This window comes from Passer domesticus, chromosome 30 (assembly GCF_036417665.1).
Source record: "Passer domesticus isolate bPasDom1 chromosome 30, bPasDom1.hap1, whole genome shotgun sequence".
Taxonomy (NCBI): Eukaryota; Metazoa; Chordata; class Aves; order Passeriformes; family Passeridae; genus Passer; species Passer domesticus.
Genome location: NC_087503.1, coordinates 2,161,445 through 2,176,437, shown reverse-complemented (window position 1 = coordinate 2,176,437; position 14,993 = coordinate 2,161,445). Strand labels below are relative to the sequence as shown.

At 51.9% G+C, this 14,993-nt stretch overlaps 2 protein-coding genes and 1 pseudogene across 2 annotated transcripts in view; 2 read left to right on the top strand and 1 right to left on the bottom strand.

The window, feature by feature from the left end:
- Positions 1-14,993, bottom strand: part of LOC135287561 (zinc finger protein 345-like) — a 737,501-nt pseudogene that overhangs the window by 109,135 nt on the left and 613,373 nt on the right.
- Positions 1-14,993, top strand: part of LOC135287518 (zinc finger protein 23-like) — a 387,441-nt gene that overhangs the window by 59,623 nt on the left and 312,825 nt on the right. The gene's annotated exons all lie outside the window — the stretch shown is intronic.
- LOC135287611 (olfactory receptor 14A16-like) lies at positions 6,263-7,249 on the top strand. The gene has a single exon (XM_064400888.1). It carries the CDS (start codon positions 6,263-6,265, stop codon positions 7,193-7,195), a length of 933 nt encoding a protein of 310 aa, XP_064256958.1. The 3' UTR covers positions 7,196-7,249.

Here is a 14,993-nt window from a genome sequence, read left to right as displayed (position 1 = left end):
GCATGAGGTTCAAGCCCTGGGAATCATTTGTTTAACTCAGGATGAGCTTGGGAGATCTCCCATACGCCTTTAGTCTTGTTGTGCTAAGTTGTCCAAGTTCTGCTTCCCTACTGGTTACTTGTTTCCCCTATATGGGTATTGTTCTAGTTCTCTAGCCCCAAGTGTATATGTTGTTGCTTCCCCTTTATCTCAGGTCTTTGGATCCTGCCCTTCATACTGTGCACAACTTCTCCATGTTTATTGTTTTTCACCCCATTATTGAAGTTCTTTTTGGACAACTCCATTGAACCCGCTCCTTTTCATTTTCACCAACTCCACTCTTAGGTCAGGGAATCAGAGTGATTTGTCGCAGCCACCCTCACTGTGACATCTGGCCCCTGAGCAGGGACCCTGACATTCAGTTACGTCAGCTGCGGTTAGCTGAGAGATAGGCCAGTGCTCCCCGGGACTGTGGATTGTGCTGGGCCCAGTGGATTTCCCATCACTTCAAGGGACCTGAGGCAGCATTGGTGGGGACAATGACGGTTTCCTCCTGTGGAGGATTTCAGGTGGGTTTGGGAAAATGCAGGACATTTATCGCCTATTTTGCCAACGTGTTTTTAAATATGGATCCACATCCCATAATTGATTTGGGGCATTCCGGTGGCTGTTCCCCCCAAGATGGAGAATGAGGAAAATGGGTGGTCAGTTGTTCCAAAGTAGAAAGGGACCCCATTGCACCCCGCATGCTCCCCTTCTTCTACACCATCCTTGAGACCCTTCACCAGCAAGCTGTGTGTCAAAAACTTGATCCATCAGTCACTCCTAACCCAGGACCTCCCCTGAAACCCGCCTTTCTTGGACTTTCCATGATGGTCCAAGATGGCAATGGCCACGCTTTCTTGGAGCATTGTGTGCTGGAGACCCAAGATGGAAGAAGCCCGAATGTGGCTCGGGAGCCTGGCCATCCTCCCTCCATCTTGGCTCCTCCACTTCCTGCTCCCACAACCTTCTCTTCCGCTCTGAACGAACATCCAGACTCCACCCCCGTGACTGCAGGTCACGCCTCCACTGTCATTCATTCCACCTCCACCCTGGGCCACAGCTCCAGAAAATGACAAAATGGCAGTGCCCTTTACTCACCCTCCAGCAACAATATAAACCCCATGGTCAAGGATACTAAGCCAAACTGTCACACTATTTCTAATCCAAGTGTTTCTGCTCCAAGTTATTCTTCCTCCCCAGAAGACAGTTTGGATTCCCCAGAGCCACCTCTCCCCTCAACCCTAGAAGATCCCTGGGAAAGGATCTGGAAGGAAGCAGTTAAGGAAGGAGACTGGCAAATAGTCTTGAAACTCCTCATTGCCCCAGGACATGATGAAAGAAGGGAGCAGAATCCCAGGTATCAGCCATTGGTTTACGGGGAAATCAAGGAGCTGTGGGGGGCAGCTAAAGACTAAAGGCAGGACTCACCTTGTTTTAATGGCCTAATGAGGGCCATGTTTACAGCACATGTCACCCCCTATGATTTAAAATATATTATGACCATGTTTTTACCACCTACAGAATACACCCTGTGGGAAAGGGGGATGGAAGTGTTTACTAAATCAATTAATAGCAGACTATGCTAATAATGAGGCAAGGGCGCAATTGACAGTCAGCCATCTAGCTGGAGAAGGACAATACAGCCTGCCAGATGATCAAGCAGCAGGTATCCCCAGAGAAGTATTGGACGATATAAAAGAGATGGCTTTGAAAGCTTTAATCCAGGTACTGGATGGTAGCAGCCCCAGTTTGGACTATGTAAACATAAGACAAGAACCCGGAGACCCCTGCATGAAACTGATTGATTGTCTTAAACAGGCACAAGAGAAACAAGTCCGGGATGAAAAGACTCAAAATGAATTACTAAACTCATTGGGGGTAGCCAATGCCAACCTGGAATGTAAGAAAGGGCTGCGTGCCCTTCCACTAGAGATGGAACCCACACTCCTGCAGATGACTGAGGCTGTAATTGCCTCAGGACAGCAGAACACGTACAGGTCGTACAAGCCCAGGCCATTGGGCAAGGAGTTGCAGAGGCCCTAGTGGCCATGCCATTCCCCTTTAAGGGACCCCAGCAAAAATTACAAGGCCCAAAAATATGTTTCCAGTGTGGTCAACAAGGACATTTTAGAAAATATTGTCTCTGAGGTAGGGGGGTATCCGGTCCCTAACAGAAATCAACATCAAACTAAGCAGAATTTTGCTTTTTGCAATGGCCCAGTGCAGGTTGGGATGATGATCCACCCTCACACCTGGCCCAGGGCAGGCTTGGAGTGGCCTTGGTGGCACCTTGGGCTTGGCACAGACTTGAGGATGGTCTATGTTTTCAACAGAGAAACTCAAGAGTTTTAGATTGCTTCAAAGCATTAAAAAGACAAAACCCCTCTTTGGCTGTGTGCAGTCAGATCTCCAAGCAAAGCAGATCCCAAGTGAGTGCGGAGAGACAGGATGGGGATGGGGAATGTGGAGCAAAGTTGTTGACACTGGGTCAGAGCTCAAGGCACAGCTTCTCTGACCAGGCCAGACCTCCTTAGGAGAGTCCCTGGATCAATATCAGTCACAGAATGCTTCAATCACCTCTTGTATAATAAGAAAAGTAATAAAAGACATCCTTCAAAATAGGAGTACATATTTCCTAGAAGATCTTTGAAATATTTCTGCAGCAGGAAAACTTCCTGATGAACAGCACTAGAGCAGAGGGAAATCAAGGCACAGCCATGGTTTGTCAGGACTTGCTTGATGCTAATAAGCCCCAGGGTGCATTTGGAGATCAGCACTGGAACCTCAGGCCCTGAGAGAAGATTGCACAAATCTTTCCAGCAGTCAAAAGTCAGCGGAAACATCCAAAGTGTCTCAAAGCATGAATGGGACCCACTGAGGTCCATCCCCAAAACAGGCTCCTCATGGACTCCTTGGAGGAGAGAATTGGAGGCCAGGATGGCACCAAAAAAAAGTCTCAGAGACTCAGTGTGGAAAGGAAATTCCAAAGTATTTTAAATACCCTTAAGTACCTCCAAGTATTAATGAGCCCTACTGAGTGTCAGTACAAAACTCTCAGGGGACTCGTTAAAGCAGATAATTGGGGCCATGATTGCACAAATCTCTCACAGAGTCTGTATCAAAAGGGAAACACCAAGTACCTGAAAATAACTGAAGTACCTTGAAGTATTAATGAGCCCCACTGAGTGTTGTTACTGACAAAGCCTCTCCAGGGACTAATTACAGCAGATAATTGGAGACCATGATTGCACAAACCTCTCAGAAAGTCAAGGCCAAAGCCAAACCCTAAGTCCTTTGAAAAACCTGCATTCCCTGGGAGCATTCGGGAGTCCCCAGGGCCATTGCTGAGCAAGGCTCCCCAGGGACTCCTTCCAGCAGATCCTTGAGGCCACTGGGATGTGGGCTAGGGGGGATGCTGAGGGCAGGACAAGGGGCTGACAGTGCCCAGCCTGGCTGGGGCTGTGCCAGGAGGCCCCAGGGCCTCAGGACAAGGTGTCTCCTCCCAGCCCTTCCTGGCACAGACCCTGCTGCTGTGCCCCAGGCCACCAAGACTTGGCTTCTCTTTGTCCCCACCTGTCATCAGTGCCTCCAGTGCCCTGCTCTGCCTGGGGCCTGGGGACACTTTCTCAGTCGTGTCCCTCAGTGGGACCCATTAAAAGTCCAAGAAACCTTGGAGTTGGATTCTGACTTGGACTTCTGGAGAGATTTCTTCAGCTTCCTCTGAGGAACTGATGTTCAGGGCCTGAGCACAAAGCCCCAGAGGGTCATTCAAGTCCTGCTGCTGTGTCTGTGCTGCTGAGCTGAGCTGGGCTCCTGGCACAGAGGCAGCTCCTGGTAAGTAAGAAGAGCTTCAAAAGCACATTTCTCTTGATGAGCAGCCCTTCTGCCAGCCCAGCAGGGCTGGGGCACTGCCTGCATCCAGCCCGAACACAGCGGCAGAGAGGGGTTAACCTCAGCCTGGGCTGGGAGTACAGAGCAGAGCTCACTCAGGGCTCACTAGAGCAGAAATCATCCCAGGTTTCAAACAGTCATTCCCTGGCTGTGGAAGAGAAGCTGCAGTTCCTGCAGGGATCTCCTGGAGCTGGCACATCCCACAGCTTTTAGGAGCTTTCAGGAGCACTCTCAGAGCTGCTCCAGGGCAGGGATGTGGCCCCAGGGCAGGGTTGTCTTTCCCTGCTGCGCCAGCCGAGGCACAGCCCAAGGCAGCTGCTGTTGCCAGGCTCTGCTGCAGGGCTGAGCAGCCACGGGTGCAGCCAGGGGTGCCCAGGGCTGTCCTGCAGAGCAGGCTCCTGCAGCCCAGGGCGCTGTGCTGGGGCAGGGACTCTGCTGCCTGCCAGGGACAGCTCTCAGCCGGCCCGGGGAGCTGCTCCCAGCGCTGGGGGGAAGCTGTGGGGGGAAGGAGCCACCCTGAGCAGGGCAGGTGCTGCTGCTGAGAGGGGCTGGGTGAGGCAGGGCTGCTCCCAGCTCCACACCAGCCTGGGCACAGCTCCGGAGGACACCTCCCAAAGAAGGTAAGCTTGGCATTCCTGGAAAGATCAGGAGATTTCCTGGGAGTGTTGTCAATTTCCTGATTGTAGAAGGATGGGAATGCTGGGGTGATGACAAAAAGTTTTTTGCCTTTTCTACAGTTTTTATATATTTGTAGCTCTGTGAAATAATATTATATAGTATTAAAACTATAATCCTTACTTTATTCTATTAAACTCTTAATTAACTCTATTAAGCTGCTATTATATATTTATATAACTATAATACTTAATTAACTCTAATACGTTTTCTAACCTTTCTCTCCAATTTCACAACAATAAGATCACTGTCTAAATACATTCCGGAAATACTGTCTTATTATCAGTCTTATTATCAAATACTCATATTATCAGGAAGAGGACCTACAAGTAGAACATTTTGTTTTTTGACCAGATTGTGAGCAGTCATAACAAAAAGTGAAGGCAAAGAAGCCCTTGGACCTACTCCAATGGGTTGAGACAGGGGTGTGTGTAACTGGAGCAATTGAATCTCCTATTGGATGTTCCTGTTAAACATCCTATTTATTCAAGCTTGAAATCAGGATGCAGGTGTGCCCCATCCCCACTAGGACACCTGGAAGCTTCCAATAAATGTCTGGTTTTTACTTTACTGTTCTAACACTGCTGCAATGGGCTTTTTCTCTTTCGATTATAGATAACAGGGGCATGAGAGAGGCAGAACAGGAATTGTAATCAAATACTCACAGAACATTCTGAGTTGAAAGGAATACACAGGATCATAACATAATGTTTGAACATTTACAGAGACTCTGGAACTGTAACTTTGGGTGGTCAGTCTCTCTGCTGGGAGCCTCCCAAAGGGCCCTCAGCCACTCCTCAGACCCGGACAGCAGCAGCATCACCTCTGCAGGGCCCAGCAGGGCTCTCCTGAGCTGCCCTTGCCCACCTGCACACAGAGCCTGCCCCAGCCAGGGCCCTGCACACAGGCAGGTTTCTGTAGGGCCGGGGCCAGGGCACACAGGGTGGGATGGGCTCTGTGAGCGCTGGCAGGGACAAGGCTCCTCTCAGGAGGGAATGTCCAGGCCCAGGGAGATGCTCAGGCAAGGAGAGAGGGCTGAAGAGAGGAGTGCTGGGCCAGGAGGGCACTGTTGGTGTGTGGGAGGTGCCGGGCACAGCTGGGCATGGGAACACTGTCCTGAGTGCCCGGCTGTCTCTGCCCTGCCCTCTCAGACACAGTAACACAGCATCTTCTCTTGTTTCTGCCCTGCCCTGATATTGTCACTGTTATCTGCTGCTCTCAGGGAGGCTCTGGCAATTGCAGCAGCTGAGTCAGCACTGCCCTTGGCATTCCTGCCAGGCAGGGCTGTCCATTGGAATGGGGTGTCCAAGCTTCCCTGGCACCTGTGGGGCTGTGGGCAAAGCAGTCCATGGGAAAGGGAAATGAGCTGAGCCCCCTCCCTAAGATCCCATCATGGGCACAGCTGGGGATCTCCTTGCTGTGCCCTTCCAGGCTCTGAGCTGCCCTCCTGGGTGTCCCCATGCACAGGTCTGGCTGCTCCTGGCACACTCAGCCAGGACAACTGGAGCTCAGGCAGGGACCTGGGGGAAGGATTTCTCAGAGCAGGAACAAGGCTGGGTGAGTCCAAGTGGGACAATCTGCAGGGAATGGACCAGGTTTGGCTCAAAGCAGCCTCTCCTAACTAGCCACTGTACTTTCTCCATGAACAGGTCCCCATGTGCAGCCCCAGCAAATGTCCAACAGCAGCTCCATCAGCCACTTCCTCCTGCTGGCATTGGCAGACACGCGGCAGCTGCAGCTCCTGCACTTCTGCCTCTTGCTGGGCATCTCCCTGGCTGCCCTCCTGGGCAACGGCCTCATCATCAGCGCCGTAGCCTGCGGCCACCACCTGCACACGCCCATGTTCTTCTTCCTGCTCAACCTGGCCCTCAGCGACCTGGGCTCCATCTGCACCACTGTCCCCAAAGCCATGCACAATTCCCTCTGGGACACCAGGAACATCTCCTACACAGGATGTGCTGCACAGGTTTTTCTGGTTTTCTTCTTCCTTGGATCAGAGCTTGCGCTCCTGACCATCATGTGCTACGACCGCTACGTGTCCATCTGCAAACCCCTGCACTACGGGACCCTCCTGGGCAGCAGAGCTTGTGCCCACATGGCAGCAGCTGCCTGGGCCAGTGCCTTTCTCAATGCTCTCATGCACACGGCCAATACATTTTCCCTGCCTCTGTGCCATGGCAATGCCCTGGGCCAGTTCTTCTGTGAAATCCCACAGATCCTCAAGCTCTCCTGCTCCAAATCCAACATCAGGGAATTTGGGCTCATTGCAGTTAGTGTTTGTTTATGTTTTGGCTGTTTTTTGTTCATTGTTTTCTCCTATGTGCAGATCTTCAGGGCTGTGCTGAGGATCCCCTCTGAGCAGGGACGGCACAAAGCCTTTTCCACCTGCCTCCCTCACCTGGCTGTGGTCTCTCTGTTCCTCAGCACTGCAGTGTTTGCCTACCTGAAGCCCCCCTCCATGTCCTCTCCATCCCTGGATCTGGCCCTGTCAATCCTGTACTCAGTGGTGCCTCCAGCCCTGAACCCCCTCATCTACAGCCTGAGGAACCAGGAGCTCAAGGCTGAAGTGTGGAGGCTGATGACTGGATGGTTTCACAAACATTAAACTGCTGGCCAATTTCTGCCAATCACTTGTAATAAAAGTCACCTTTGATACTTCTTATGGACTTGGTTGTGGGTTTTTTTCCCTTTGTTTTACATTTCTCGTATTGACCAAAATTAAATGTAATTTTCTGTGCCATTTCTCATTTTGTTTTTCTCCATCTCCCCTGTGGCATTGACATAGATCGTGTCAATGATGAGCTGCGTTCATGGAGGCTTTAAAGGAAATAAAAGATCTCTCAGCAGAGTTTTCTGCAGAGATCCCTCTTTTGTTGCCTTTCCTGGAGCTGCAGCAGCAATGTCGGTGTGCAGAGCTGGGGCAGATCAGTGCTGCCAGTGCTGTGCCCAGCAGCAGCAGCAGCAGCACTTGGTGTTGCCAGTGCTGCTGCTGTGGCCCTGCCCCGCTGCCCTGGTGGCCCTGGTGTTGCTGCAGGGCCTGAGTGCTCTCGGGGCCAGGCACAGTCCTGGGGGTGGCAGTGCCGGGGCTGCAGCAGGGACAGGCCATGGGCACTGCTGGGGCAGCGCTGACGCCTCAGGCCAGGCCCTGGGGGCTGCAGGCTCCTTGTCCAGGCTCTCTCAAGAACACGGCCAGGCCAATGCTCAGCACAGAAAAGCCCCAGGGTGAGCAGCCCCAGGGTTGCTCATGCAAGAGTCCAGTCACTCTGTCCCCACCCTGTGGTGCTGCAGGGGTTTTTGTGGCCAAAGTGCAGAACCTGGCACTTGGACTTGTTAAGCCTCACCTTGTTGGATTTGGCCCCTGGATCCAGCCTGTCCAGGTCCCAGTGCTGAGCCCTCCTGTCCTCCAGCAGATCCACACTCCCAGCCAACTTGGTGTCACCACAATTCCATGAAATCCCAGAGTGTCCCAATGGTCTCCATGATTCCACGATGCCTCCCAGTCTTACAATGTTCCTTTGGTTCCATGGTTTCACAAAGTCCCTTGGGTCCTACAGTGTCACAATGGCCCCATCATGACACCAGGTCCTGCTCTGTCCCAATGCTCTGCATGGTTCCACAAGGCCTTGCAGGGTCACAGTGGCCTCTTGGTTCCATGAGGCCTCAGAGCGCCACAAGAAATTCCTTGGTGTTGCAGTGTCACAATGGACCCCTGGTGACAGAAGATCCTGCAGTGGCACCAGGGACCCTTGGTTCCACAGGGCACCCCAGTGTCACAATTGTTCCCTCAGTTCCCAGAGTCCTTGCAGTGGAGCAATGGCCCCTTGATTCCATTGTCCCCAGGCTCTCCCACGGTTCCACAGTGGCACAATGGCCCCTTGGTTCCACAAGGCCCCGCAGAGTCACAGTGGCCTCTGTGGTACCAGCAGGACCCAGAGTGTCACAATGGACTCCTTGCTTCCATTCAGCCCCACAGTGTCACAATGGCCCCTCGGCTCTGTGCTGCCATGTCGTACACAGTGTTACTATGGTCCTCTTAGTGCCACCAGGCCCTGCAGTGTCACAATGGCCCCTTGCTTCCCCATGGCCCTGCAGGGTCACAATCATCAGAGAATCAACCAGGCTGGAAAAGACCTTGGAGAGGGTCAAGTCCAACCTGGGACCCAACACCACCTTGTCACCCAGACCATGGCACTAAGTGCCACATCCAGACTTTCCTTAAACACTTCCAGGGATGGTGACTCACCCACCACCCTGGGCAACCACTTCCCGTCACCTAACACTGTGCTGCCCAACCACTGCTGAGTACAGAGGAAGAATCACTGTCCTGGTCCTGCTGCCCACACCATTCCTGATCCATAGAAGCACCAAGGGTTGGATGAGAGAAATGGTGGGGAGGGGGTGGGGACATATGGGTTATTGACGGTCCGCCTTAAAGGGTCTTGATTTTCATATCTATTCAGGCTGCATTAGAATGTGCTGGGGATCAGTATGAACTGGGGATTGCTGATAGCAATCTATAAACAGGAAAAGCAAACAGGGCAAAACAGTTGTCTCTGCGTTGTTTTCAATATAGTGTATTCACTTTGAAGACACTTCTGAAATTTGTCTAATTAACCACAGAAGAATTGGTTGACAGCCCTGGCTGCTGAGCCCAGCTTTGCCCTGGGCTGAGTTTGGCTGTGGCCCAGCTCCATCCTCCTGCGGGGCTCAGGGCCTGTTCCCAGCCATGGCCAGCCCTGGCCGGCCTCTCTGCTGGCCCAGAGGCCGGCAGAGCCCGGGGCAGGGCTGTCTGTGCAGGCCCACAGGTGCCAGGGGCTGTGCAGGAGCTGGCAGAGGCTGCCCAGCAGGGAGGCCATGGGGCACAGAGCCCCAAGGCTGCTGTGGGCAGCACGGCACAGGGACCGTTCCCAGCTGCAATGCTCCTGGCCTGGGCTGGGCCTGCACAGGGGCTGGGCCACCATGGCTGGGCCACCAAGGGGCCACACAGCCGCTGCCGGGGCTGACAGCAAGGCCAGGCACACACAAGCAATTGCTGAGCATGGCCTGCGCTGGCCAGGGCTGACTGTGCCACAGGCAGAGCTCAGCTGCCCTTGGGGGCTGCAGGAACAGTCGGGAGCCCAAAGAGCCTCCATGGCTGTGCTGCAGACCAAGGCTGGAGCAGGGAAATGCAGGGCTGCTGCGGGATGGGGAGGGCATTGAATTCCAGCACACACCTCAGCTCTCTGATGATCCCGGCACCATGCTGGGCCCCGTTTCAGACTGGAGCAGAGCAGATGTTGATGGGACAGGAGCCCTGCGGGGCTGGCAGGGACCTGCAGCTTGCAAGGTGCTCTGCTCTCCCTCAGGTGCTCTCAGAGAGATCCAATCCCAGCTGGGCACCTCAGGGCACAAGTGGCACTGCCTGTTCATGGGCACACAACTGATGTCTGCCTGGAAAGGGGTACAGGTTTTAATGCTTGTACATTTCAAATTATACAAGCACATTTTTATTATCTGAGTGGCAAGAGTACTTTTGAGAAATGGCGGTTTTCCCACCAGTATTGGGAATTTTCTGGAAGTGTGCTGATGGCATTAAAAGAAGTACTGTTGCTCCCATCTACTGTTGCTCCCATCTACTGTTGCTCACATCTACTTGTGTCACTGTTATTCAGTCTATTATTTCCTCTCCCTCTTCCTTCAGATGTTTCCCACTCATCTCTTGAAATGGCCTTGTCTAAGAACATCTCTTCACTTGACCAGCTGGATCCTATGTACATCTGGCTGCTCCCAGAGTTCCTTCTCCACGTGCTCTCTGGTCATTCAAGTGCCTGTCAGTTTACTGGTTTCACGCTTTGAGCTTCGGAGAGGTGCCCAGTGTTTCTGCAGTTCAAATAAACATCATATTAATCAACATCTTAATTGTGTTTATAACTATCACAGAATTACCTTTTCTTATGACTTTGTATAAAAGTGCTTCTGTGTGGAAATCCCTGGGGGGTGGTGGACATGTCAGATGCTGCTGGGACATCACAGAGAGCTGAGGGAAGAGCTGTGATGGTTATTAAACTGTATCATGTTTAACTTGTCTTTGCTGGCAAGAAATATTCCTGTGTCACCAGTCCCTGACAACAATGGACACAAATGTGATGAGATGTCCAGCCTGGAATGGAGGGAGCTGAGATTTGCACAAGGTTGCTCTGACTGCCAGGGCTTGGATGGGAGAAATGGTGGGTGGGGGTAGGGACAGAGTCTGATTGATTGTCAGCCATGAAGGGTCTTGATTTTCATATCTATTCAGACTGCATGAGGAGGTACTTGGATTCAGTGCCAATTGGAGATTGCATATATCAGTCTATTAAGAGGAAAAAAAACCTAAGCAGGACCTAAAATAATGTTTTCTCACTGTCTTTTAAAGTAGAATATGTTCAGTTTGAATACACTACTGAAATCTCTCTAATTAGCCACAAAATATTTAAAGACGTTAATCAAATTATTCCCAGAGGCTTGGATTGTTAAGGTATTCTGAATGTTAATGAGCCCTGGGACACTGAATTCCTGCACTGAAGAGCTGAAGGCTGAACAAGCCTCTGGAGCAGTGAAATCCAGCAGCAGCCTCCAAGTTGCTGAGGATGTCAGCAGCCCCCACTGAGGCCATCCCTGCCCAGAGACCGTGGGGGAATGGGCAGACAAGGAGAGCGTCCCTGTGGCTGGGCCAGCAGAACTCAGAGGCACCGGCGGCTCCAGCTGGGAAATGGAGTGTGGAATGTGGCTGGGAAAGCCCTGCCTGGGCTGTGCCAAGCAGGACAGACAAGCCCTGACTCTCATCCACTAAAAAACTCTCTCAAGGAGACATTCAAAAGGAATTACAGTTGTTTGAGTACTCTGAGTTGGATGCACGGGAAAAATACCAACAAGAGATCCTCAGGAACTGAAAACAGCAAAACAGCCTTTACTGGCAACTTTAGAAAATCAGAGAAATTTTGTCAAAATGTTTAATGCATCATTCAATCACCAAAAAACACTTCTCAAGGCAATAACTTGCCCTGTTCAACATCACAAACTCTAAGCCTGTTCAATTTAAAGCTAGTCAGAGTTTGCAAGAGGACAAAAATAGAACTAGACACAGAAAGAGAGAAAGAAAAATAAGATTTATAGAAGCACAGACAGAGCTACCAACTCCTGGACTCCAGCAGTTCAGATGGAAATGCCAAGAGGAGGTAGGGTCAAGATGTGTGCTTGCCTTGTGGTCAGCCTTCAATACCCCTTGGTCTTCCTGGGCCCTTCCCCCAGGTGGGACTTGGGCTCATTTGGTCACTCAGGAGCTGGGCTGGAGCTCCAGAGGTGGCTGTGGAGCATTGCCTGTGCTTTGCCAGGGACTGGCAGCCACTGCTGGGCTGGGATAGAGGCTCTGGGGGGATTGGGCTTCCAGGGCAGGGCAGTGCTCCAGGGCAGGGCAAGGCTGGACCTGCCCATTCTTCCCTGACACATGAAATGTTTTGAGCCAACAATCTCCTCCAGTCTGTCACAGTATGCAATGTTGGAGGTGAAATCCCAGTTCTGGCCATGGGCACCTGGAAAAGAAGGAGAGGTCTTTTCCATAGGAAGGAAAGCACAGAGCCCCAGTGTTTGGAAGTCAGGTGAGAGTCTCACTAGGCGAGCCAGACTTGTCAGTAATGGCAGATTTTGTCTGGGAGCAGTCTTTGAGTTTAGGGAATTTTGGAGGTTGAAGCCCAATCTCAGCCATGGGTGCCTGGAGAAGCAGGACAGTTATTTCCACAAGAAGGAAAGCATGGAGCCTTCCCCAGAGATTTGGGGACTGATGAGAGGTGACCCTCATTAAAACATTGTCAGCCAGTCTTGTCCTGGCAATATTCCTATGGAAATAAACCCTGGATATAAGGAAATCTGGTGATGAAATCCCTATTCTGGCCATGGATGCCTGCAGGTGAAGGACAGATCTTTTCCATATGAAAGAAAGTATGGAGCACCAGTGTTTCAACAGCAGATGAGAAGAGGCCTTCAACATGCCATGGTCAGTTGGACCAGTCACGCAGTCCACAGGAGGCCAAACCAGCCAGAACTGCTCTGTGTTGCCGTGGTTTTAAGAGGCCCTGCAGTATCACCATGGTCCCCTTGGTTCCATGGGGCCCACAGTGCCCTAATGGTGATTTGATTCCATGGGGTCCAGCAGTGTCACCATGGTGCTTTGGTTCAATGGGGTCACACAATGTCACAATGGACCCTAGGTTCCAGAAGGCCCCATTGTGTCACATGGTTCCAATGATTCCATGAGGCCTTGCAGTGTCACAATGGTCTCTGTGGTTCCCCAGGCCCCACAATGACACGTGACTCCTCTATTCCATGAGCCCTGATGTGTCACAATGGACCTTTGGACCCTGGGGTTTTGCAGTGTCACAATGGTCTCCTTTGGCCACACAGTTAATAATGGACCACTGATGACACCAGGCCCCACAATATCACAATGGACCTTTGGTTCCATGCAGCCCTGCAGTGTCACAAAGGCCTCTTGGACTCACAAGGCCCCACAGCATCACAATGGTCCTCTTGGTTCTGTGGAGACCCCCAGGGTCACAGTGGTCTCACTAGTTCCATGAGGCCTCACAGTGTCACAATGCTTTGCTTATGCCATGTGGCCCCATAGTGTCACAATTGTCTCCATGATCCCATGACTCCATTGTGTGTCACAATGGCCCCTTGTTTCCATGAGGCTGTGAAGTCTCTTAATGGTGTCTCCATTGTTCCATGAAGCCTTGCAATGTCACCATGGTCCCTTGGTCTCACAGGGCCCCACAGTGTCACCATGGTCCCTTGGTCTCACAGGGCCCCACAGTGTCACCATGGTCCCTTGCTTCCATGGGCCCTGTGCTGCTGCATTCCCCCCTGCCCTTCTCAGACCAGCTCAGAAATGCTCCTTGGGCCTCGGCCTTGGCCAACAGCCCCTGGGCTCAGCTCCTCTGCAGCTCAGCACAAACACTGTCTGCTCCAGGCACTGCTGTGCCCAACCAGCTCCTGGTTGCTGGAGGAGCAGCCTTGGGAACTGGTTTTGTTCCCTCAGTGGCACAACATCCCTGTTCTCACAGTGCCAAAGAAAGCTGTTGATGCCAAGTGCGGCCAGGATGAACCATTGCTGTGACTGCAGCCCCTCTCTTGGGGCCCTACAAACAGCGCTGCAAAAGGAGCCCCTTGGAGCTCTCCTGGGCCAGCGACTCCCTCTGAGTGGGGCCTCTCCCAGCCGGGAACTCTCCCGTTTGCTGCACTCGGGGATCCTGAACAACGAGGGAGCCTGGGCCGATCCCCCCACTCCTCCAGGCTCAACCCTTCACCCACTGGGGAGATGCCAAAGCATCCACAGGGAGCATTTCCTGCCTTCGGGGGAATTTCTCACAGGAGCCTTGCACTGACTCTTTGTGTCTGTGTGCACACAGGAGTGCCTGTGCTGGGGAAATTGGGTAGAAATGCTGCTCTCGGAGGGGTTGGAGTGCCTTGGATAGCTGAGTCAGTCAGGCCTGGAAGTCAGGTTAAGTCACAAGGTCTAAGTGAAGTTAAATGCTGCTAAGAGTTGTTCTTTTGCTAAGTCATTATGTTTACTATAAGTTAATAGCCGAGTTAAATAGTATTAAATGTTATTCTTCTGTTAAATTTCAAAGTCATATGTTATAAATTAGGTTAAATACTGTTAAGCTCTCTTCTTTTGCTAAATTGTGAAGTTGAAGGTATCACTTAAGGTTAAAATATAAGTCAAGTCCTGTTCAGTTTGAGCTCTGTTACACTTTTAGGCTGTATTTATTTTATCCTTGCCCTCACTCTCCTTGTGTCACACACACATGCACACACAAAGGGACAGTTATTGGTTCATTTCTGGTTTGATCGTCTGGAGTTTTTTTGGTTTTGTTGTTGGTTTGTTTCTTTGTTGTGCCTGAAGTGTTCAGTCAGGAGTGACTCTTGCCAAGGAACTTTGTGGTGCTGTCACTTAATATTAAATCTGATTGTTGCTGATCTCTTGCCGAGGATTTTTTCAGCGTTCTCAAGCCCTCGTTCGTCGCAGGGTGAAGGAGCCCTGGCCCAGGCTCTGGCCCTGGGGGACACGGGGACGTTGTCGGGGGGTCCCTGTCCCCCTGTTCCATCCCCAGGTCCCCGGCCCCCCGTCCCCGTGTCAGGCTCTGAGGTTGATCTCGTGGAACATCCTCTGGGGGAGGCTGCGGCGCCGGTGGCAGGGAGACCCGGGGGTACAGGGGACCCCGCTTTGCACGAGCAGGTTTGGACTGCTCTGGGAGAGCTGTGAGGGGGGCTGGGGCAGAGTGACCTCCCCAGTGACCTCACACAGCCCCTGTGATGTCACACAGCCCCTTTGTGATGACACAACCCTCATTATGATGTCACAGGCCTCATTATGATGTCACAGT